Below are 26,200 nucleotides of genomic sequence, written 5' to 3' on the forward strand. Positions count from 1 at the left end.
AGATGTAAATCCAAAGCAAGCAACATTTTGGGAAAAAATAAGTATGAAAAATAAACATACACTGAAGAAGTTTCAGTCTGTTATGCTAAGCAGATTAAAAGCATATTCAAGTTGTGGTTAGAGACAGACCTTTTTTTTCCCCCCATCAAACACTAAACAGGTCTTTCAAAATACCAGTACAACATGAGCTCAGTTCAAAGCAGGTATCCCTGTGAGCTAGTTACCCACGCATTTTTCAAGCCAGTCTACAGATTTAAGCTGCAACATTCACAGAAATTATTCTGAATTCTCTGGATATCAAATGCATTTCAAAACTCTGCAGAACCAGTCCAGTTTCGTATTTTTACTGGATGCTCAGAACTGGGAGCATGTTCTGACTGGACACCTGTGGAATGCTCCAGCAGCAGACGGTACAAGATAAGAAATTCCCTGAACTGACAGGAAATATTTCTATCATATCTGTGCATACAGACAAGTATTTTGATTTAGAAGGGATCATCCTTTGTCTCAGGAAGGTGGCAGTGCCTGGGAAGCCTGCAGTGTGTCCCCCAGGTCAAACAGAGCAACTGTTGTTCCAGCAAGGTGCTGCAATTCAAGAATGCTATTGCTTCAAATCACCCGTTTACTCCTGGTTCAAAAGCAAACACCTGCCTCCCTCCAAAAACTTCACACCTTGAATCCCCAAAGCAAAACACATCTTACAGACAACATTTTAAAAATTAAAAAACAATCGATGTGGCACAGGAGGCTGGAAACAAAATCCCATCTCTGCTCTGTCTCCAATACATCAGTTAACAGTCTGCGCCCTACCAGCTCTACAGATCACGTCACTGCTATTTATTTCATTCTCCGGTTACCTCTACCCCTGGCATTTGATCCAGTTTATTAAAATCTGGCATATCAGCATACCTGAAGAATAGAGCTGGACAGGAAGACTGCACCAGGATCTAGGAGAGCCGTGCTGTTCCCGTGACAAGCGCACAACATTAGTCAAGACTTTCCACCTCCTACACCCACATTTTCTCTCCCATTCTTGGTATGTTCAAACAGATGCAGCAGTTACCAAGTAAATATCCCTGCCTCGATGCAGGTCCCTGCATCTTACAGGAACTGATGATTATCCTGAGAGTTTTGTGATTCCATCTTGTTATGCACTATCTGTTCTGCTCCGTTTCCCCGTCTCCACCATTTACAAAGATTAAACTGAATTAATTTACATATTTTGGGGTTGGGTTTTTGGGGGGATGAATTATGAAACAGTTCCCTTGGGATTAAGCTAAAGCACATATTCAGGTTTCTGAGCAGGCTGCACTGTGAATTTGCTGCACTCTGAGGTCATCCCCCACTGCCTTCAAAAGTATCTCTGAATGGCCATCAAAGCTGTAGGCCAAATGCCCAGTGCCACCAAAATCTGCTGCCATGCACAAGTCCTATTATATGACAGTAGGATCTGGAATGCTTCAGAAGCAGCATTCCCCATCACTGGGAGTAGCAAAATCTAACTGATACAACGTACCTGTCATGCTTAGTACCTAACAGAGGATTACAAGTAAGTAACATAAGTCATGAGCGGTGATAACCCCCAAAAGAATAAATATTCAGGAAAGTCATCTTCAAAATACAGTATATTCAAAACAGCCTCTGGAACCCATTAACCTATGGGAAGGAATCCTAAAGATTCCTTGATGCAATACAAAAGCAAGTAGTACAACCAGGAAAGGTACAGCCTCCAAATGTGAGCTCCTCCATCTTACAGTCTATCAGAGAAGTGCTATTCAAACTCCTTTGGATTTAATGACACTACCCACACCGATTCAACAGGGACACCAGGAAAAACGCCTGTTTCTGAAGCTACTACAGTTCGCCAGCAGCCCACTCTGAATACCAAAAAAAAATTACGCAGGAAGCCACTGAAACCAACAAAAACTATTGGCAAAGAAAGTATAAATATACAACAAAAAGGACCTGGTGCTGGTTTTAAACTAACAGTAATAGATGTCATTGATTTATGAGGTCCAGTGTCATGCAACAGGCTTGAAAAGTTCCTTCACCAGAGAGGTCTCATAGAAGTATAATGATACATTGTTTGATACAGACCCTGAATGCTGAACACACATCATACAACAACGAGACAGTATATTAATATATAAATTTTATCACAAAAAGATGAAATCTCCATTGGAAAGAAAAATAACGTGAAATCTAATGACTTTTGGTTAAAAAAAGCAGTGACAGAAGCGATTTTTGAACGATTTCTTCTGCATTTAAGAATACCAGTATTTCTTTCTGTTCATTAACTGTTCCTCTCATTTTTTCCCTGGTATAAACCAAAAACAAATAACAAAGTTTAATGAAAGCTACCTACAATTTGTTACTGTATTTTCAGTTACTTAATCTCTACATTATTTTCCTTTCAGCTATTAGTGGCAACAGCAACATCAGACACTATGTATTCTTCAGCAGTACCCAGAATTATGACTACATACAAAATCCATAAAGCCAGCATAATACGAACTTTTATTCTGCAGAATTGCCTGGAGTTTTTTGGTTTTTTTTAAACTGCAACACACTGGGCGTAATTCAGCCAAAAGGAGTGAGTACATAGGAGATTTACTGAGAAAAATCTGAGACTTTACTCAGAAAACTGCGACTTAACATCATTACTGAAATTAAAGCATAAGGAAAAAATGGGCGATAGCGACAAACAGGGACAAAAATTAAATTAGATACTTGATAAAGTGAATAACTATACTGACTGCTGTGATGTCTGGACAATAAAAGGATGCTCTAGATGTTCAAAACCAGCAATGTCCTTCATTTACAACCCGAACATCACACGCGAGACAAGATCACTCTCCAGACAGTTGTTACTTAACTCGTGCCAGAAGATGGTAATTTCATTACAAAGCAAACTGCGATTCTTGGATTCCTTCCAAGAATTTCAAAGCGAGAAGGGCAGAAAATAACACACCTACAGAAAGCACCGTTCAATAAATCTTCTTAACTTAAAAAAGTTCTCGGGTGCGCGCCCAGGCAGCGTTACCAGCACCGCGGGAGCGCCCGCACGTCTCCCCGGTCCGGGCTCCGCGCAGCGCACGGGGCAGGGCCGGGCACCGCCGGCAGCCCCGCGGTGCGGGGAGAGCCCCGAGCCCGCCCGGCCGCGCTCCCGCCGGGCCGGACCCGCACCGCGGCTCCCGCTCTGCTTTGTCATCCCCCCGCCGCAGCGGGCGAGACGCTCACACCGCCGCTCCCGCAGCCCCGACACCGAGCGCGCCCGGCGGGACCGTCCGAGCGCCCGCGGGCTCCGCTCGCCCCGCGCGGCTCCTGCGGCGGCGGCACCGGCGCGGAGGGACCCGCGGCGGGATCCGCCGGGACCCGCGTCCCGACCCGCACCCGCGGCTTGAGGTGACCCCGGAGAGAGGCGCCGGGCGGCGGCGGCAGCTCCTCCTCACAAACAACTTGCCTTGGGTTTGTAGAGCCACTTTCTGAACCTGTTCATCATCACCGCGGCCGCTGACACCCCGCCGCCGCCGCTGCCACGGGGGGTGCCGGCTGCCCGCCCGAGCCGCTCGGGGGACGGGGGGCGAGCCCTGCCCCTCTCCGGGAGGCTCCGCCGGATGGTCTCCTGCTGTTTGGCCGCTCCAAGCGCGGTAGCGGCCGCGGGCGCTCCCTCAGCGCAGGGACCGAGCGGCAGCTCCGCGCGCTCCGCGCCGCCCCGACCGCCCCCAAAACATTGCGCGGCCGGCGACAGCGCCACCCCCGCCGCGCATGCGCGGTACCGCCCCCGTGCCCTCCCCTCCCCACCCAATCGGGTGGCGGCCCCGCCCACCAGGCCGCTCATTTGCGTAACACGCGGCGGGGGGCGGGCGGGCTGCGCGTGCCGCGGGCCACGCCCTGGCGCGGGGGATGTCGGGACTCGCAGTCCCTTGCGGTCTCTTGTAGTCTTCTCTGTGGGCTGGTCTGCGCGCGTCCACTCGGGGGATCTCAGACTCTGTTCGTGCCCGTCGGCTCTTCCCATGCACCGGCAACTGGCGGCTGACCGGCCGCTGGCTGCTCGTGAGCGCAAACACCGAGGAGGCGCGGAACGAGACGCTTGGCAACGGCGGCAAACAAATGCCACCATCTTGTTTCCCCCGCGTGGGTAGTTCCGCGCCCCCGGTCGCGCCGTCCCTCAGCGCTGAGGAGGGCGCGGCAGGACTACAGCTCCCAGCATCCCTCGCGCGCCCCTGGCAACGGCGCGAGCTGCTGAGAGCAACTGGGAACGCGACTGCGAGAGCAGCGAACAGCCAGGGACGGGACAGGGAGCACCGGGGGAGCCGGGAACGGGAGCGCAGGGTTCGGCCAGGGACGGGACAGGGAGCACCGGGAACAGCTAGGGACAGGACAGGGAGCACAGCGGGCAGCCGGGAACGGAGCGCCGGGAGCAGCGGGAACAGCCAGGGACAGGACAGGGAGCAGCGGGGGCAGCTTGGAGCGCCGGTGCAAGGCAGCTGTGGCCGTACGTGACTCCTCCGGAAAGAAAAGCGGGTACAGTCCCTGATGTGTGAGAGTGACGGGAGCTCTGGGCAGGCTCATGGCTCCTTCACTTGTTTGTTATCATGTAATCACAGATTCACAGAATAGTTTGGGTTCGGAGGGGCCTTAAAGCCCATCCAGCCCAGCCCATGGGCAGGGACACCTTCCACTAGACCAGGTTGCTCCAAGCCCCATTCAACCTGGCCTTGGACACTTCCAGGGATGGAGCAGCCACAGCTTCTCTGGGCAACCTGTGCCAGTGCCCTCACCACCCTCACATTAAAGAGTTTCTCCCTAATATCTAATCTAAACCTCCCCTCTTTCAGTGTTCATTTTTATTATGTTTTCATAAATGCAATAGAAAAGATCAATGGGGACTGTGTTACTCTGTGGAGGGGATTGCTTTGCTATCTGAGATTTTGGGCAAGTAGCAAACCTTGGTGTCCATTTGCTAACCCACCTTATAAATATACAACTTATTTGTAAAAGGGTTTGCACAATGAATATTTAATTGTTAAGTGCTACAAGCAAATAGTTTAAAAATGCCATGTCAAGTAAACCACCTTCAATAAGTACGCAAAACATTGACATTCATGCAAATTGAAATGAAGATCCGGACTATAGATACTCGGGGTGAACATTTTCCACCTGATGCCTTGCTTCCTTAAGGGAAGAATGTGCTAAAAAGAGGCCCCGTGCCCAGAACTGCTCTGAGTGATGCTCAGCAATGCAGAAAAGTCCAGAGTAAATAAGAATGTCAGGATGTAAACACTGGGCAATTGTACCCTGTATGAAAACCATCGGGACAGTCGTACCCTGGATTAGTGGCCCTGTTTCTAGCACACAGCTGAGAAACACCTCATTCCATTTTGAGCAGTAGCTGCTTGATCTGACTGAATTTTGCAGGGAGGCTTAGTTCAGCTCTTTTTAAGGACAGCTTTCATCAGAGGAAATGCAATCGCAGTCTTTCTAGGCCAGGAGCGTAGGAGTGAATGTAAAACCTGAAGGAATCTTTCAGGTCATTGAAACCAGTCCCTACAATTGTGGATAATCTTATCCTATGTAATTGCTTTCAAAATATCTCCAAGCTCCATTGTAAGAAAAGGGTAAGTCAGGTTCTCACCTCCCTTTAACTGAAATCTACAGCTGATGATGAAAGAAAATGTCTACCATTTTATACTCAGTATAAATTTATTTCATTTTTATGCGTAGCAATTAGAGTGTTCTCCTAAATGACTGTGTGGAAACAAGGGTGCATGTCATACCAAAAGCATATTATTCCCAATGTGTCTGTTTTAAAACATTGACAATAATAATAGCAGCATGTTTAAATACAAGTGAAATTCTGTTAAGAACTCGTGTATGTCCGGAGATCTCAAGGCATTACTACGTCTTAGTTTTTGTATTCCAGTTTTTGGTTTTAATTATTGTTATTTGGGGGGGAGGGGTGACTATCAGCATGTACGGAACATGACAGCTCAAATTTCTTTCTGCTGTGCCAGAAGAAAAAATATTTGTCGCTGGTAGATCTGTTGGAGCCTGAATTACGATTCAGCCTGAAGTACAGAGGTATTTCTCTCTCGCTCATCCAGAATCCCTTGTGAGTGTAAGAACCTTGGCAGGTTCTTACCTGAGAAACAAATGATTCTCAGAGGAGTGGAGAAACAGCAACTCCCCTGTGACAGAGAAACAGTAGTGCCTCTTTCTGTATTTGTCATCCCTTCTCATGTTCCAGCCCTGTTTTGAGGGACTTTTTTTTTTAATTGGACATTTTGTCTTGATCATACCAAGTAACTGGATGCCTGTATTGAACATAATCACAGACAAACTCTTTTCAGCACTTTAGTAATTAGAAGTGCTATTTAGACAGTTTTTATTGAGTATGGTAATGCTGAAAGGCAGAGTACAGAACCACTGTATCTGGAAATGTTATGATATCATTTTAAAGCAAGAAATTAATTATCTTTACCACAGTGAGAATTAATCATCTTGATCAAGCATTCTTTTCTGGCATCAAAATATGATGATATATAAAATACAAGAGCTATTTTCAAAAACATATTTTATTTTCACCACTGAAAATTACTTTTGTGCTCTTTTTTTTTTTCCCATTGCTAAACCAGATTAATGACTTTCAGGCCTGATCATTGCTATCATTGGCCTTTCATACACCACCACATGTGCATGAGCAGGAACAAATGCATTGTAGTTCTTGCCATGTGAACATTAAAATCAAGGTAACCACTCCTACAAATTCTCAGGCATACGAGTAAGACATCATTTGAGATGGACAGAATGCAGTCATTTCACAAACAAAGCATCAAATATAACAAGCACCCACCTGCTGAGCCTTCAGAAACCTTGACAGTGACCCAGACAACTGATGTGACTGTGGCCCAGTTACTGACCAACACTGTCTCATTGCTTCCTTATAATTCCTCTCTCATCCTGTTCTCTTGTTTTGGAAAGTTGGGTTTTAACAGCAATGTGTGATGAGATTTAATTTTGCTTTCTGTTGCATCTCACTGGAAAGAGTAGTGTGTTAAATAGGACCTGTATGGCACACAGGCAAAAATTCATACTTTTCTCTAGTATTACCTTTAGTTATATTTTGTCAAATAGCCTGGCACAGGTTACTTTTGTCAAATACCTAACCATTTAGGTATCATCCTAAAGATATTTTAAGATGTTTACAGAATAAGAAATATGTCATTTTGTTGAAATATGTAAGAAATATGTATTTTATTTTATTGATGTTTGTACTGTATTTTCCTTTCTCCTGTTAACTGTTCTGAGTAACTGTGATTTTGAAAGCTTGACCTAAATGTTCTCTTCTATGTTACTGCAGTATCTTCTGTATGAGCCTATCAACATACATTATGCCACAACTGAAGGGGGCATGAAAAATTAAAGATTTTCTGTATTTATAGGATTCTCCATGGTGAAGATGGTCAGACATAGAGAACTTATTGCAGTAATAGTGCAACAGCTTGACAAGTTTAACCCTGAAAATCAGAACGTGGAGGATTTCTTGAATGAATCAGCTGTGATGTTGCAGGTATATTAAGTGTCAGTTCATCCTACATAGCTTACTTTGTTTTACTATGTGATTTAAAATATAAAGATGTCTCTTTTCTAACATGTTGTAGTAACTTTCATTGATTTTTCTTACAGTGACATTTTTCATTCATGAGTAAAGTCCAAATTTCTTACAGTTATCACCAAAAAATAAGGCAGTAAAGATCAGAGTGGTTAAAAAACTGCTTGGATAAAAACAAAAAAACAGCAAGGTAACAACCTTCTAAAATGGATCTGACAGTGATAGAGAAAACTTCTGTTCCACTTCTGACTAAGCTGTTCTGCAGTTTCTTATTCCTTTCTTCCTTCCACATAGAAGTTTCTGACAACCCCACCCATTTGTATGTACAAATGCAGTTCAGAAGCTGACTCACAGGATCAGGTACTCTTGCATTGAGGACATAAGTGACCATCAGAACAGTGGCATAGAAGGAAAGTGGCAGTAAATCAACTACCTGATTCTAATCGAATACTGCAAGTAACCAGACCACGATTTGCCAATATGTAGCTATAGTGGCTGGAGCAGTTCCCATCCTTTCCTGACCATGGTCTGTCGCCTCTTCCCATCTCTTTATCCCCAGTGTCGCCCTGACTTGTGCTGAGGCAGCTACTGGATTGAATCAGCTTTAGAAAGTCACTAAGGGAAGGCAGTGATATTGTTTAGACTGCCACGTGTTATCAAATGACGTTGTTGGAGCTCTGATTCCACACTGCCATGTAGCTCCAGTACTCATTTCCACTTCTGACAATAAGGTCTAAACCATTTCTGTTCCTGTTAGATGGTCTGTTGCATTGATTTTGCATAAACACAAATGAGTACAAGAATATAAAATTATGGAGGTGTGATGTGAAAACCAGAGGCTGAGGCAGTGGCTCTATACACATTCCTTGGATTCTTGCTTTCTTAAACAGTTTTCACTCAGACCCCTAGTTTCTGCCTCTGCCTTCCTGCCTTGTAGTACTGCCATAACCCTTTGTGCATTCATATGCTGAATTACATCAGGGAACTGATCCAGTTTCAAAATAATCCTTTTTTCACTGGGCTGAGAGCAGGTAAATTCAGCTACCACTCCTTCCAAAGTAAACACTTGTAAAAATGAATCTTCAGATCATTGTTCTTCTCAGTCCAGGAAAGGTGAGACAAAGACAAAAGAAGCAGTAACTCCATTACAGAAACATGAATCTAAATTTTCATTAAAAATCCTTTTAAAAGCGGAAGAAAAAGGAGGATAGCTGATGCCAAAGTTAAGGCCAAAATCTCTGGGATAGTTTCAGATCGCTTACTACATAATAATAATAATAATCCAAGAAAGTAAAAAGTAATATATGTGTTTATATAAAATTCATCTTTATTTCAGTACCAAATGGGTGATTATAATTCATCATGAAAAATTCCTTCCTTTCTTTTCTGTTTCATAGTAGGCATATGATCCTGAAAATATTGCAGCATTTTTGTACACATGATTTCCAGGCTTGACCACTTACCAATTAGCCAGTATGAACTGACCCATGCAGAAACTTCCTTCAGTTTGTATCCTGAATGATGCCATCACTCTAAATCACAGACTTGGCCCGTGCCTGTACGCCCCATGCCAGCAGCCTGACAAATAGCAAAACTCGTGGTGTGTACTGACCAGACAAAAATCAGGAGGGTCAGATTCCAAGAGCACAAATCTAAATAATTGCAAGACACAGCTCTATGTTTTTCTATTTACTGATTAGATATACACTATATCAGAGTTTTCTACAAGTTGCTATCTTCTGTTCTGTTAGACTTTTCTAATTGGTGAGTAGTTTTCCATCCCCTAAAAGTGCAGCCAGGTTCCAGTCACTGTCACAGTGTATGTTTCATTCATACTGCAGATCTTTATTGTATTTAGATCTTTAATAGTCTTTGTGTCCATTTAATGCGATATCTGAAGTGTCTTGTTTAGTTCTTTGATAACCTGTTGATGTTCCACATAAAATATGCTCCTTAGCCTATTGTCTAGCTTTCTGGGGTTTTTCCTGGTGAAACCAACAATTTTGGGCTAGATCATTGCCCTCAAAATAAAAACACAGTACACACATTCATTCCAAAATATGTTCAAAGGAGTTCAGTTCCCCGCTAGCAGGGGCTGTAGGAGCCACTGTGATGCCAGTCTTGTTAAGTGTCAGATCCTGGAAATATGTGCCTCTGACAGCCACACATTCTCACCTAAACTGCAAGGAGCAAAGGACATTTTGCAGAGCAAAACCTTTGTCAGAATAAGGTAGGTTTTAAGAGCAATATAAATGTATGTATGATTGAAAGTAAACAAAATTACTTCTTTGGAAATCTAATAAATGAACTGAGGAGATGGCCATCCTTGGCTGATCAGAAATGGGAGACGACATCAGTAAAAAGTAAGAAATTATAGGCAGAATGGAACTGAGTTGTGAAGGGTCTTGACAGGCAGCTTCAGTTCTGTGTGCTAGAATCAACTGTGAGATGGTAGGTGGAGTAAGTGGGTCAAATCAATGGACTATCAGAACAAACTTAATAGCATTACAGATGGCTGATTCGCTAAAGACTGGGTTAGTTATACTCAGGAAAGAGATGTTTATTGGAATAAAATAGAATATTTTGAGACACTACCTTAGATTTTTAGCTCTGAAGCAATAGGAAAATACTACTTGAAACCTACTGCTCAAAAAGAGTGAAGAAGATGTGCATGTAAACTGGTTATGATATCCTGGGGAGTAGTCTGCGTGAAAAATGACCTCTGAGGTTATGAGCTTGACTGACAAGCAGGGTGGCAATAGTACCAAAAATGAGGAAAGAAATAGCATAAGAGTCTGAAGTTTTGTCTTCACATTGTTGAAATTGAGCTGACAACAACAGCAAGGAAGTGTCACAGAGAGAGGCCAGCATCCTCGACTGAAGTGTAGGCTTCTTATTTGTGTACATGATAAATGTGAATATGTTATGAAAGGAAGCTGGATGTAGTCCTAAGGGAGTGAGTCTGGAAGGCACAATCTGTCTTGATCCAAATATCCCTGTCATCCATCTACCAGCGGCATAAGACCATTCTTGTGGGAATCCTTGCAAATTAAGGCAGTAAAAATGGCTGTTCAAGGGAGGCACAGGAAGAGAAGTGAAAGTAGGAAAGCAAATATATTTTAAAATGAAGGACTGTACAACATGAATATGTAAAAAAAGAAAGAGGCGTAAAATACAATGGGTTGAAGCCCTAGGGTGAAAATATGCTTGCTTTGCAAATGACAGTAAGAAGGAACTTGTAGATGTTGATATTAGGTCTTTTACTAACTAATACAATTGGTCTTTATTGAAAGGTGACACAATCCAGAGCTTTGCATAGTCACCCTTCAGCAAGATTTTCTTTTTTTACTTCTAGGTGTATGTAAGGTTAGGGGTATAAGTAAAACAAAAGCCAAAATACATGATTGTGTGAAATAATACATTTTGCTCTTCCATTAAGACTGTGTAGAAATTTTTATGTTTTGGCGGTGCACAATGGCTGTACTGCAGAGGTTTGGAATACTCTGCTAGCCAAATTTGGGGTGGATGGAAGCAAAAGGTAAACTGAGTTCTGTTCCCAGCTCTGTCATCTTTCTATCCCTGTCCTTTCTCTTACCCTCAGGTTTGCTTGCTCAGGTCTCTTTATTTAACCTGTCCCAGTTTCATCTCTTCAAGTGGTTGATTCCATTGCTATTGTCACTGTGCAGCAAGTCCTGCTTGCTCTTTGGTCTTGTTCCACTCATCTCAAAGTTCCTGCACATTCAGTTCCAGTCTCTATTGTTCCTAAATTGAGTAAGAAATATCTCTCTTCAAACTGCAGCCCACAAGAGGCAGATATGACAGAGCAGGTAGGTGAGACAGGCTCTCTTCTATCAGTGTGAGCTCCCAGACTGACCCAGCACAGCTTGTCCCAGGCTCATCCTGTACTGTAGTGAAAGCTTTGCTTGCCCTGGGCTAGGCACAGTCAGGGCACACAGAATTTTCAGGGGAGTTCACTGATACAGTATAAATTCACACTAAACACATGCAAATGGGTGTTTTTTACTTGGCAAATTGTGCACGGATTTTCGTAACAAAACCATATGGCCAAATTTGTAAGGCACTGCTGACCCCTGTGTGCCACTTTGAAAATACATTCCTAGCTGTTTCCCTGCATTTGATTTGAAACTGCTTAATATTTCCAAATAGTCAGTTAAAACCCTGAAAGTTTGACATCTTTCTGTCAAAAATCAGTTACATGTATCAGGACATGTGAGTTACTCTGGTCTTACCGCTCTTGAATAACATGGGGGGTATCCATTAACTTCAAGAGAAGCAGAAGCGGCCTCTTTATTATTATTTTTATTTCTTAATGCATCTTTGTAATTCTCTTCAGTGTCCCACCTGCACATATTCTCATTCTCTCTTGTCTCAAGCTTTTAGACAGAAACCTCTTCTGCAAACATTTGGGTGTACATTCTTCTTCCGAGCGTATTCTGGAGAGACTGTCCGAAGTCAGAAGCATTACCCTGTACATATATTGGTGTACATGAGATAAGTAGTTTGCTGTCTTTATTTACAGAGGAATGATGGCATTAGATACTGCTGTCAAGAGGTATGTTTTTTCCTAGCTGTATGTAGGATTTAGCTTTACACACTCCATTTGCAGAAATGATGGCCGCGTGTCTAATCCCCGTGTACTGCTTTGAAAAATCACCCATCTTGCCCTGCATTTATGTAAGTGAGGTAGATCAAGCAGACACCATATCAAATAACTCTTGGGATACGTTTTTCTTTTTCACTCATTGCTCTTTGCCACCACCCAGTGATTCAATATACAAATAGGAAATCAGAAAATTAGTGCTAAAGGAACAGAAAGTGAATTTTAAAGAGCGGTAAACCATTGCTCTGGCGGTAGTTCAGGTCAGTCTGAACCACTGTATGTCTAAAGATAAAATGTTCTTTTAGTATGATGGAAATGTATAAAAGAATCGCTGAGTGGCAGGTAGTTAATAGTGTTTAAAACCAATGTGTCAAGGGAGAACATTATCTCTGCAATGCCACTCAGAAAGCAAGCAAGAAAGGCATGTTCCAATCTCAGTTCCTATCTTCCAATTCCTAGTTCAGGCTTCTACATAAAAGTGGAGTTAGGTAGGAAAACTCACTGATTATTAGCCTCCTGTTTTTAGAGAAAAAGAAATTAAATATGGAAGGATTCGTAATTATTGAACAGAGTAAGATGAATAACACAGTTTCCTCTAATTAGAGTGTTATGATCAAAATCGGTCTAGTGGCGATTCTGTGTTAAACTCCATACATTTTATTTCTGCTATATGTGAACTTTACATCATAAAAAGAATTTCTGTTTTTTGTTCTCAGTGAATGATCAGACTTGATTTTCTTCCAGGAAGAAAACTACACTTTGAGTTGTAATCCAGTTATTTACCATCTTTGTGTTTGCTGTATTGTAATTTATGATGTTTATAACATAATATTGGACTTGTTTTTCACTGCAAATATTTTCAATAAGAACATAGGTTCATTAGCAACATGATGGATGATTCCTAGTTGCAACAAACAAGCCCTCACCTTCAATCATGAAGAATCATATTATTCTCTCAAACCACCTAAAAACTAATAAGTCCAGTTAAATGTTTTTGCTATTAAAACAGAATTCAATTTGAATTATCCTGAATAACACATTTAACTTAAAATAATTCCTAAGTTTATCTCAGATCCTTAAATTATTGGTGTTCACATTCAAATTTACATCTCTCTTTCTGTTGTTCTTCATTTGAATAGCCAGATTACTTCTTGTTTATCATCCTAAATGCATTTTAATACTCCTTTTATCAGACTGATGCCCTCCAGATAATATCTTCATTCTTGTGTACTAAACCTCCATCTTTTTATTAAGTATTCTTCAATTAAATCTATAAAAAATGATCCATATCCAGAGTGATGTTTCATCCAGTGTATGTTGTACATAAAGATATCGTTTCCTCAGACTGTTTTTTAGAAATGGACTGCATCTGCTTATTTTGAAAGAAGATTAAGTTTTGTAGTTAACTGAAGCATCCCAGGTATTGTTCTTCCAAGTGACTGTTAGGATCAAGCTTTTGTTACAATAACAGGAGACAGATTTAACACGGGAGTTACCATGCAATGTTTGTGCCTTTCTCTATGCAAATAACTCACTCTATTTGCAGTGGAATTATTTGCTTCAATTAGAGTTGCAGGATCAGAGCCATCACATTGACCTTTCTACATCTCAGCCACTGAAAAGCTTAGTTCTGTAAAATCAAAACTACCACCCCAAATTCACTGTTTTGCTCCTTTATCCCTCCCATGTTGATAGCAAGATGGGCCTGTTTATAAGCTTTTCATTTCGCAAGAACATGGTGTAATTTGGCACAATTCTTCATAGTTCTCATTTGTGCTGGTTCAGCTGTGTCTCACACATGCCCACTCAACTGATTTTACTCAACTGTGAGTAAAATCCCCAAATGTCAAAAGTCATAGATTTAGTTTTAAATATGAAGATAACGTAAGGCAAGAATGATAGATGTGGTGAAAAAAAAATCCTACTAAATTATACAAGTCTAATTTGTATTATTAGTTACTGACATAAATGCAGATTAGGATCTTCCTAAGGCAAGGATGGAATCTGAGTTTTCTGCAGTGCTCTGCTCATGTGATTTAATATTAACTACAAGGGGAAATAATGTTAATGGTGCCTCTTGGTACAGCACTGGTCAGTATTGTCTCCTGAAGATGAAAATTCTACTGAGTAGTAGAAGCAGGATCCTAGTTATATTCTAAGATCCAAGGAGTTTTTTCCCCCGTTGAAATTATTGGAAGCATTTTTACTGACTTCAAATGGAAAGAAGACTGGTGAGTGATTCAAAACCTGATGAAGTCAATAGGAATATTTTTTTTCTTTTCCACAGCATTTTGATTAAACACTTGGAGAGGACTAGCTCTGATATCTGAAGTAGTATGAACTGATCAGACTGTATCTGCAAAATGTGCATATTCTGCCTAGAAGTAGAGAGGTTCACTACATACTAGACAATCACATCTTTTTCCCATTATCCTGAACGATAATTTCAGGCAGAATCTTTTTTTTTTTTTTTTACAACTTAAACACTTATTAATCAGAAAAAGATTAAATGCAATGCCATAGAGAGAACACAGTCAGATATTTGTATCCATTAAAGATGTGTTTTGTCTTTGAATATTTTCAATATTAAGTGTACCAGAAGATGATTGCTGCATGTGTTACTTTGACCTGTAAATTATCTGGCCTTTCTCATGCTGAAGGGCTCACACATACTTGCAAACACAGCTAATTGCTGGTTGTTTCAGAGAAATACGTGAGTTAAAGTATACCTGAAAAGGTAAGAAGTTGTTCTGATGGACAGATCAAAGGCTCACAAATTAGCATTTATTTATTCTTGCTGGCACCAATGACTTAGTGCTGCCTGGGGCAAATCTCTTACCTGCTCCATGCCATAGTTCCTGCATTTAGAGAGTAATAGTAGCCAAAAGGAATCTCATTAAATGCAATTAATGTTAGTAAAGTGTTTTGAAAACCTCATACAAAAGGTGCTATAAACACACAATCTCTCATATTGTACTGTTACAGGATCATTTGTCCCACTCTGAAATACATCTCACTGACATAAAGCCACACAGAAAGAATACATTTAGGAATTAGTGCCAGAAATTACACCTACCCAACATATTCCTTTCCCAAAACAATTATTATTTCAGAGATATACAGATAAATTCTAAATATCCCTGAAGAAATTTGTAGAGGACACAATGCAGTTTCTATGCAAAGAGTATCCTAAGTATTGAGAGTATCAAAGCATTGGCTCAGTTTTTGACTCATTAGATGATCCACAGGGCTTAACCAACAACTGGCTCACCTTTGGGATTTCCTATCCAAGTACTCCTCCTTCCCAGTCTTGTTTAGTTGATTACGAGTTTTGATGAGATCACTTCCTCAGATGACACAGCTGCAGGCTGCTTAACTATTCTCAATTTTTACATGTAGGAACAGAACATTCAGTACCTTTTGTGGTTGAAAGCATATTTGACTGATTATATTTCATGGTAAGACTTTTTGGCCTGTGGTTGACAGAATTACCAATCAGTACTGATGTTCTGGGGCAGAGCTGTCTCCAGGCTGCCTTTCCTGTACCCTTGTTGCTTGGCTTGAGGCCATGTAGTGGTTATGTACTTTCTTGCTCAAGGAGTAAGCAAGAGTAAGCACTTACTTCTGTGTTTATTCTAACACTTAGCTTGTGACTGATTTGTCAACTCAGAGCAGTAAAAGTAGAATAAATGTGAATATGCCATTGTATTTTTATGCTGCAGTCTCTACTGTATGGGAGATATGATTTGGGCACTGGTGGTATCGTCTGTTTATCTACTTTTGGCCATTTCTCCAAAGTCCCTTTGAAAAGCACAGGTTTGCTGCGGCACTTTATACATGTATGACGTATCAAAGTACACAGAAGGCAAATGCAAAGATTCTAATCTAATAAAGATCTTGAAAACAATTTAAATTCTAGCTTTCTAGCAGAGATAATTGTGAGAGTTTCTATTTGGGCTTGTTTCCAATGAGCTTGACCAGTTTTACTGTGGACTTTCTGTTTATTTCCAGATCTGCTGTTTTCTGCAGATTGATCTGTTCATGAACAAGAGCATTTGCTCAAGGAGACCAATTATTTTAGATTAAAAATGTCACAATCCTACTTTTACTAGAAGTGCATGCTCTCTCACTTTTCCAGTTCAGTTATTTAGGTTTGCTTTTGCCTTTTGTGGTGAGTTCTTCGATATTTCATATCAAATTTGGGATATGTATATTTGATCATTTAGGGGCGGCTTAGATTTCTGGATTTTCTTTGTTAGTGTTATGAAAGAACTTCCATAAAGCTTCATCCATAAAAGGTTTATTTGGAATGGACTTGTGCCTCACAAGAATTCTCAGTGCTTAGCAAGTGCTTCCCATCAGTGGTTTTTTTGGTTTTGGAAAATTTTCAGATGCATTCAGTCTCTTTCCTCTGTTTTTTTTCTGGTGATATGTACAAATTGGAAGGAATAAAACCTGGCTTTTGAGCAGGAGTAGTGAAAAAACTTATGCTTACTCTGAAGGACAACCTGAGAAAATAACACTTTGAATACTTCTCCATTATTTTTTACATTTAAATATTAGAACTGTAACTTTAAAGTTTTGCCTGGTATGTGCTCGGTCTCAAAGACCTGTATAGTGTCATACATCAGAAAACTCACATAGTTCCATCCAGCAGCCTCTAATAATACCCTTAAACTAAAAATGAATCACATTAGGGAAATAAAGCGATCAAGAGGGTAGCAGAGAGCCTCCTAGGCAAGGTGAACCTCTCATCTGATATATTATTGCTGTTCAATTGTTCCCACATTTCAGAGCTGTGGGAGAGATCTTATATCAAATGTGGACTATGTGTTTTCAGAAGAGGCACTTAGCTTTCTTCTTGACTTCTTGTCTAACCTCCTTAAATCAAAGGATCATTATTGTTTGTCATTTTGTCATTGCATGGCTGTCCTTTTTCAATTCATGTAATAAACTGTTCTGGACCTCAGATTTTATTGCACTGTTTAAAGGTGGTTCATACTAGAAGTTTATCTCATACAGTAACAGATATTCCATATGTTATTTATTATGACTGAAACTCTTTGTAAAGTTCAGGAGCATTCAAACTTTTTAAGGGACTACGTGGTAGGATGTAAGAGGCGTTCAGTGAGCATCTGATTCTCCTATTCTCTTGTGGTATTGCATGAATGTTATAAGAGACCTAGAGCATAGCTGGATAAGAAACAGTCTGCATTAAAAAGAATCCTGGCACTCACAAGTTGTTTAAATTGATCATATTCTCCAAACTTAGGTTTCAGGAACAATTAAGAGTCTTGTCCATAATCCCTGTTCAGCTTCTCCCCTCAGTTTAGTCTCCCTAAGTAGCACAGACTTCGCTGACAAAAGGAGAGGTTCCCTATGGGAAACCCAAACTTTTGCTGAAACTTTCTCATAGTTGCCTAAGTTAACCATTGCTCATAGCTCAGAGACTTCAGACTTTCTTGCATTAACTGCTGACATTCACACATCAAGGGCTTTAACTCAATGTGTATGTCAGCAGATAAACTGAACATTTAACACTGGGGAAGGTCACATTTTCCTTAACAAGGGCCATTAGTTTGCTGGGACTGCCCATATTTGACAGCATTAGAAGAGCATCAGCCCTACCAAGGGCACTGCTGTTCATTATTCCTGTTTTCAACTTACTTCAAAATTATTGTACTTTTTGTACACAACAAACATTTTCTTTCCAGAATACATTAATCATTATTAATTTTGTGTATCTATAGACTCTTAAGATGACAGAAGAAAAATTTGTATTGGATACACTAGCAGGATGCACAGAATATAAATCCTTATTGGATGTTGTAGTCAATGCCTTTTATGCTGAGGATGGGAGATACTGCCTGATTCCGGAGCGTAATCTCTACATAGGTGAGTTGTTTTTACAACACCAAATGTGTTTACCACAAAACTTTAAAAAATATCTTTTTACTAGCGCAGATCTTAGTATTATATTACATTTGGAGCATTGTCATTGTGCCTAGTGCAGTATGAAATACAGGACATTTTCCAATGTCCTTACAATGTAAAGTCTAAAACTTGAAATTGTTATTTAGTCTGGATTCCTACAGGTGTTAACTGGAATTTTACCTAAGAAAGTCAGGTAAGATGCAGGTGGAAAAAGCATCACTGGCTGGAAGAAGCATCTTAGACATTTAACCATCCCTTTAAAAAATGTTCTTTACTGATTTCCCTTTATTCTCTTCTATGCAACCTATTACTTCTGCCATTCAGGTGGCAAACAACAAACTCTAACAACAAACTCTAACAAAGCTTTGTCTGCTGAGGAACAGCACATCTCACCATAGGCAGATGTTTCTGTCCATACATGGGTATCTTCATTACTGACTGTCACAATGACATAAACAGACTTCTGTCTGTCTCCATGAGTGAAGTCAACTGGTTTCCTTATGTTAGTTACTTGGTTAAAATCAGTTCCAATACAGCTACATCTGATACTATGAGCTAGTTAATTAGGGTACTTACTACTCCCAAAGTTATTTCAGACATTGGGAAGTGCATTAAAATTTAATTTAAAAAATATTTTTATGTTATGCATTTAATACACACATTCTGAAGTTGATTTATTAAGTCCCTAAATAAGCTGGAATCACAAATCACACTGGCATTGCTTCTCTAAGTCAGATATGTTCAGATGCTTTGTGGGTATATTGGAAAGTCAGTTCAAAGTGGTTGAAAAATACATTAAACATATAGATATATCTACATTTTATGTTTTAAAAGCTACAAATTTTCTGTGGCAATTCTGGTTGCTTCTGTCACAATCTGGAAAAGTACAGAAATCTAAATCAAATAACAAACAGAAGGAAACCTAAACTGTCAAGGAAAAAATTATTAGTGTATTGAGTTTATTCTAAATGGTAATGCTTCATTTTCTCCATTTCTCCAGGGCCATGTTTTTCATTGTCTGGGGCACATAAATTATATCTTTAAGCTGAGTGTTGCTATAATTGGATTGTCAGGACTGGTCCACTCAAAAGCCTCCGTTAATCATAGGCAGAGGGGAGGCCCCAGAAAATTTTCCTTTATCAACAAGTTGAGAGTTTAAGGTCATTGGCTTACATTTTTTTAAGCTGCTTGTGATTCCCTTTGCCAAGCTGCACTGACACTTAAATGATCAAAGCTGCTTATAAAGGCTGTTGCTATGTGTGAGCAGATTTGAATTTAATAAAGCTTGTAGGAGATAAGTGTATATTCTGCTAAGACTGCTTAAATATGTTGCTATACTAAAGCACATGAGACTGAAGCCTGACAATACACTCAGCTGGCTGCAGCACATTGGTCAGAATTTACTGATTTACCATTGCTGTTTGGTGGCAGCTAAAACACTGCAGTGCAAGTGAAGCCTGAGTGAACAAATGCAGGCTGATACAGAAGCCCATGAACTTTACAGGTCTGCAAAAATTTCACAGTACTGACTGTGCTTCTTTCTGTATCATAGAACAGAATCATAAATGATTTAGGTTAGAAAAGAACTCAAAGATCATCAAACTGTGTACTTGTCAGAGAGGAGTGCAAGAATGAGGTTTGGAATTTCCCAATTTAAAAACCTGATTTTATTTCCAAGAACAAAAACAATGATTACAACATTTTAGACAAAGTGGTCACTTGGGAAAAACAGTAAAATAAATACAAAATTTTATGTTTAAAATTTTTGTTATGTATGATGTTGTTATGTATAATAAACTGTGGATTTGGAACAGAATAATAAGAGCCATCCTCTCTGAAAACATTAAAAATAGAGTATGTTGAAAAAATCACTATCAAAACTGTTAAAATTAAAGTGACAGTCTAAACCCCAGAGTATGCTGAGTATAGGTTTATTAGAATTGCCTGCTGCATTTTAAATGTATGTATCTTTTGATAGTTATCTGTTATCTGGCTACTTTTCAACTAGAAGAGCTTGGTCTTCAGCACTTCAGCAGAATTGTGAAGTCCTTAGACACTGCAAAAATGCAAAAGGTAATGAAAGTACAAAACATTTTAAAAAATAATTATCTCTTCATTTTGTTTGAGTAATCAGATGACTTTTCTCAATTTTGAGAATAACTTAAATTGAGAAATTAGTGTTATTTGCTGTTAAAATTTAGAAATTAAATTAGTATTTTGTTATCACAAACTCCTTAAATTTCTATACTTATGGGGTGATTCTCATATTCAGTCAAAGATCAATTTAAAATATACTTTATATAACCTGAGAAGGTAGAATAATCACACAATTTACACTTCATGTGATTTGCAATTGTCCCTCCAACTTGCACACTTACTCTTGCCTCTGCTCACATTCCTTCCTTGATTGTAGGCAGGAGAAGTTTTTTCCATACACAATGAATCTGCATTGAAACCTGCAGTTCCTGCAGTGTTCTTTTTCCCCCTTAACAACCCACTACCACTTTCAGTGTCAAGCCTATTGTGCTTCCATCACTTTTTCTCCTTTCCAAAAAACAATGGCTTACTTGGAGCTAATAATGTGCCAATTGCCCCAGTACAACATGCAATTGTCAAAACAATTGCTGCCAAGGGACACCAAAGTTCTGCCTGCCTTTCCTTCTCTGGAGTCACGAATTTGGGGTTCACTCCACTATTTGTTTGCTAATTTTCATGAAATCTGTAGCAAAATAAATATCTTCTGCTTCTCTTTTCAAAATGGTTGAAAGTGCTAATTATCCTAAAAGCTATGTTGTAAAGAGGGGCAGAGGGATAAACTGAGTGGCAATGCTTTCTCATAAGCCCTGTTTTCCCAGGAAAATGGGCTAAAAATTAAATTACTGGTGACACAGCATCTGTAACCTTTGATCATCCAGATGTTTCAAAGCATAGTCTGAACACGCTGTTTGAATAACAAATATGGAATTAAAGAGACAGGCAAATTTTAGTAATTAATAGTCAAAAGGCTAAGGTTTATCCTTGTAGTGATTACTCTGAATGTTCATGTGGATGCCAGTGTCTCTTTAACGAGTACAGTTGCTTTGCAGTATGTAGGGAGAGAGCAGGTTAGGTTGTCTGGTTTTAGATGGACTTAGTGTGGAATGGTTTTTATTAATTCCATTCAGAGACAAAAATGATATATTTCATTAACTATCAGAAAGAACAGAGAAGTGGCTGGAAGAATTATCATAATCTGGTAGACAGACAAATCACTCTGTCTAAAATGCCCTCCCAGCCCCTTCTTTGGTAAACATCTTAGACACGAGCCACTGGATTGGGTGCATCTTGAGCTCGTTCAGCTAGCAACACAATTTTCCCACTTCTGCCAGTTATCCCTTGTTGATTCCATTCACCTAGCTTTATATGGCTTAAGCATCAGTGCCCTGATGTTCCAGTTTAGATAATTTCTCTTTCCTTGTCTGGAATAACTCTTCTAATAGGAAAGTGCTGCGTTTTCCAATGGTATGGACCTGCTTTTTCTTCCTTTAGATGTAACTTTGCTTAAGTATCTTATCAGATCTTCATCACCATGGTACCTAGTTTTTCTTCTCTTGCATTAGAAGAGGTTCTTTGTCTCCAAAGTGATGGTTCATGATATTAATGCACCTGCAGCAGAGGATTTAGAAGCAGCATTTGATCCCCCCAGCAACAGAGACAAAAACAGCAGAAGGCAGATCTGCAGCCTTAGCAACAAAAGTTATCAGAAATCTGGGATTCTCCTTCAGGATGCTGACCTGTAGATTTTGCCTGATGACTATTGTGTCTGCATTCAGTTAAGATAACTAAAAAAATTTTCACATATACTTACCTAGGATAGATTTACTGTAATTAAAAAATAAATTCAGTGCGTCACAGGCTGAATGGAATTTTTTTAGTCACAGAGATGAACCTTACTCAAAGGAGTAGTCTTCAGGTGAATGTGATCAACTGTGTGAGATTTAAGACTTTTCTCTTACAAGACTGTGTGACAGAATCCATTCAACTCAAAGTTGCAGTGTTTCCCTATGTCTGATGCAAGTTCAAATATGTTCATTTAGGCACAATATCCAGACAGAATAGTAATGCTGCCTCACTTACACATGTTCATCTGCTTGAACAGAAAATCACAAGCTCTTATTTTGTAATATTAAAATTACAATTATTTTGTAATATTAAAAATACATGCAAAAATTCTTTATGGTTGTATAATTACAGAGCCATAGGATAAAATCCAATTTTCTAACTTTAGTAGCCGTGCATTGCTAGCTCAAGCCTATTTTTGTGTTCTGTTACTCATACATGTTGTTGTTCTATATTTATTTTAAAATTTAAGGATTTGCGTATTAGAGAAAATATGCTATTGAAATAAAAATTCAATATGAAGCTGAAAATATCTTTATAATTTCTTAATAGCCTTGTAAAATATGCAAAATACATAGTGTTTTCTTTCTAGCATTTAAGAACCTGTTTTGTTCTGTTTCATGTTCTGATTGCTTCTAACAGCTGTTCTAATGAACTTCTGAGATCTTCAAAGGAATATCACTGTAAGATTTGGGCATTGTAATAGCTATTATGATGAGGTAGGAATAGTAGGACAAGATCAGCCTTATGGTGTATGGGAGGTAAAACCAGCCCTGGCTGGGTCAGTAACAGTGTTCTCTGGTAGTGGCTGATCTATACAGAGAAACAGAACCTGCTGTTTCTTGCAGTTACTTCCTTAAATCAAGAGTCAAGAGCATATATTGTGAATATAAGCATTCCAGCTCTGCAAATGCTTACATGGATGTAAAGATATTACCAAATGAGGAAACTTCCCACCTTTTATTTGTTTTTCAGAAATCTGTACAATCCCACTGTGTAAAAATGCATTAAGAATATTAGCAGGGTATGTTCAAATTCTCAAAAGCAAGGTATTAATTCAGCCCACCTGAAAAATGCATTAAAACCAGTCTTTAATTATACACACTTGTCCTACTACAGCCAGAGTACATTAAAGTAGTAAAAATGGGTACAGTTCATTTCATAATTCCCTGTGGTGTAATTCCACCACTTCTAAAAGGGAAATGAAACTTGGTTACCATGCTCTGTGAGTAGTGAAACTTTTGGAACATTCAAGATAGAAGAGCAAGCAGAATAATGCTGTTACCAAAATGACTGTCCAGTGGCTTCTCTCAAGAGACAGATGCTGAGAGAATCCAAACAGAAATCTGAGATGCCCCATTTTGCTGCTATAAAAGCAACGGCCACTGATACTTGGTTTGCCACCTGTGTCACATGTGGCCAAAGACCAAATAGAAATATAAGGGATTTGTTCTAGCAATTCAGTTCACAAAACACAGAAGTTTCTGTTGTTAAAAAAAAAAAAAAAGAAATGTGCTATGGCTTCGTGGCTCTTATTCTGCCAACATTCACCATCTGTGATAGGGATTATCAAAACTAAGACTGTGGACTTTTGGTTCAGACACACTCTGGTCAGAAAGGATGTCCAGTCATCCTGCATTGCCATTTGCAATCCCTGCAGTGCCTCGATGACCGTTCCGGGGCTGCATTCCAAGTATTCTCTAGTATGATGCATATTGTGGCATGTACTTATTGTAGCATTGCTTTGGGGACTGTGACTAAAACAGTACAAAAATATACGTCACAGTATTGATACCTGATTACACAGCTAACCATTCTCTGTACCTCAGGAGTACATCACAGATGTGTCAGTCACATGATTACACATTTGTCTTAATACAGGGAGAAATGTTAATAACCAGTACAGGACTGGTGTTGCAGTAGGAGGCCTCAAAGAGGTAACAGGCAGCTGTAAAATACAACAGATAGAAATCACTGTGAGCCTTTTTTATTGTTTCATCTCTTCATCTTGAAGTGGCAGTTGAGTTGTACTTTGTAAAAGATAGTTACAGCACATATTTAGGAGGCAGAGAGTCAGGGAGAGCTGAAACAACAATTCAGAGGCGTAGTCTCACATGCCACTGAAGCAGAAAATTGAATGAAGCTTCTTAGGGTGGGCTAGTTACAAAGAGGAATACTGAGGGGGAAGCAGAGCGGGAGGAGTCTAACTTAGTGGAAGCTAGTGAAAGAAAACTGGAGGATTTACAAATCACCACCTGCAGTGTTTTTACATCAGCTTCTTCTGTGAGCTCTTTGAATATCTAGAAATTTGAAACCAGCTTCAGATCTCAGGGTCTGATTAATTTTAAGTGTATCAGCTCATGATCAATTCATTCCTGTTATACACTTGTTTAGATGGGTTTAAAACCATGGTTATTATAAACTTTCTGTGTAGTCAGGGCCTTCTGTAAGGTGGGAAGAGTTCTGGAGCAGGGGACCTGTTCACGGGGTCTGTAATCACATATAACTGCTGGGATAACTGGATGTGAAATTCTGTTACAATGACTGGTAGAAATAGTGTCTATAAAGTGCCTCTGTTCTGGTAGAGGGTATGAACTCTGTCTAGACTTCTGACATTTTATTTATACATTGCATAAGTACAAATTACTATGTTAGGGGACAAATTTAATCCAATATGCAAGTGCTACAGAGGAAGATCCTCCATAAGGACAATGAATGACTTGGACGAAGACCGATGGGATGAAATACATCCCTTACCATATACTTTGCAAACTCCATGGAATCTGGCAGCACCAAAAAACCAAACTTCTTGACAATTCAACACTTAGTTTATAGTCATGCTTTTAGGGATGAAAGATCTTTTTTTGGGTGGTGTGCTGATAAGCCAGCATCTGCAGTTTTGGGGAGAAGCAGTAGTTTCTAGGCAAGAATGGGAATCCAAGGGGGTAATATTCTTCTAGTCCTGCAGCACTGATTAGTCTTTTGACTACCAAAAGCACAATAGATGAAAATAAGGCTAAATTTACAAGTTAATTCCTTGGAAATGGTCATATCAAGACTATAGATTTCAAGTAGAAGGCTTTCTACACCTGTTGCACATCTGCAGCAAACACCTTCAGTCAAATCTGAATGGTTTGTAGCTGAATTATTCACAAAGCTCTGAGGCACCTTGTGCCTGGAGCCACATTTGGATTAAGAAGCTCCTTGGTAGTCTTGCAGAACTAAAAACTCAATACAAAGAGCTTTATGGCTCTGTAGAAACCAACTCAAGATGGGGCTGATACCGAGTCTAAACTAAGCTCTGCAAGTCTCCACTGGAAGCTTCTCAGAATGACTGCACACTGCTTCCCAGGATGTCTCATGACATCAAAATTATATAGTGTGCTTTTATCTCTTACTGTGACTGTTTCAGCATGATGCTTGTACTTTCATTTCCAAGAATTTTAATGAAAGAGCTAACGTTCAAATTTGGAATTTATATTGCTGTAAGTGATACAGGCTGAATCTGAGTGCCATTTTTCAAGAGAGTTTCAAAAGGCCAGTTGAATAGTTCAAGATTTAAAGAAAAGCTTTTGACCTTCTGGTGAACTGCAGTGGCAAACGAAAGTTCAAATGTTAGTTGCTATTCCTCCAGCATGTAGAACCATACAATGTATAAGTGTGCCAAATTTCAGTCTTCTAGTTTAATGAGAATATGACAAATAATTATATTCCAATAAAAGAAGAAAATATATTGTATAACATTTACTATAGTTTTCAGCAATTCTCCCTGCGCAGTTCCCAGGGAGATGAAAAGAATTTAAGTAATTCAGGTGCAGTGCCAGGCCTGACAGGTTTCTGGGCTCCATGGATCATCTAGTAATAAGTAATCAGAACTTGACTCTGGGTATATTAAACTCTGAAACTCTATTGTAAAATTATACTAAAATCAGAGTATTCCAGTAGTAATTAATCTTGAATAAAAACTGTTTTTTCACAATGTTTGAAGCAAATTAAAGATGAACCAACACATCTGTATGTTGTAGCCTCTAGATGATTTTTTTGCCACTAAAATATTTTAGTATCTATTGGTGTTTCACAAAGTAGGGCTGAAAGACATGGGAGTGTGCACCAACTAAGAAGAACCTAAAAATACTGAGCACCTATGATTA

The 26,200-nt window shown here is 39.6% G+C and overlaps 2 protein-coding genes across 9 annotated transcripts in view; one reads left to right on the plus strand and one right to left on the minus strand.

The window, feature by feature from the left end:
• The window catches only part of ZFYVE28 (zinc finger FYVE-type containing 28), a 152,455-nt gene extending 148,908 nt beyond the window's left edge, over positions 1-3,547 (minus strand). For all 5 annotated transcript variants that reach the window (XM_017820793.1, XM_017820792.1, XM_017820791.1 and 2 more), the window contains exon 1: positions 3,464-3,547. In XM_017820793.1, the coding sequence (XP_017676282.1) occupies positions 3,464-3,502 (39 nt within the window). In that variant the 5' untranslated portion in view covers positions 3,503-3,547. The remainder of the gene's footprint in view (positions 1-3,463) is intronic.
• A 659-nt stretch (positions 3,548-4,206) lies between these two features.
• The window catches only part of CFAP99 (cilia and flagella associated protein 99), a 55,133-nt gene continuing 33,139 nt past the window's right edge, over positions 4,207-26,200 (plus strand). The window contains exons 1-5 of one of the 4 annotated variants that reach the window (XM_017820737.1): positions 4,207-4,393; positions 4,456-4,527; positions 7,446-7,573; positions 17,987-18,131; positions 20,149-20,243. In XM_017820737.1, the coding sequence (XP_017676226.1) occupies positions 7,454-7,573; positions 17,987-18,131; positions 20,149-20,243 (360 nt within the window). In that variant the 5' untranslated portion in view covers positions 4,207-4,393; positions 4,456-4,527; positions 7,446-7,453. Of the gene's footprint in view, positions 4,394-4,449; positions 4,528-5,603; positions 5,622-7,445; positions 7,574-17,986; positions 18,132-20,148; positions 20,244-26,200 lie in introns of those variants that run through there. The other 3 variants (XM_017820736.1, XM_017820734.1, XM_017820735.1) reach the window with 3 other exon arrangements.

Source organism: Lepidothrix coronata, unplaced genomic scaffold, assembly GCF_001604755.1.
Source record: "Lepidothrix coronata isolate B3197 unplaced genomic scaffold, Lepidothrix_coronata-1.0 Scaffold85, whole genome shotgun sequence".
Classification (NCBI taxonomy): Eukaryota; Metazoa; Chordata; class Aves; order Passeriformes; family Pipridae; genus Lepidothrix; species Lepidothrix coronata.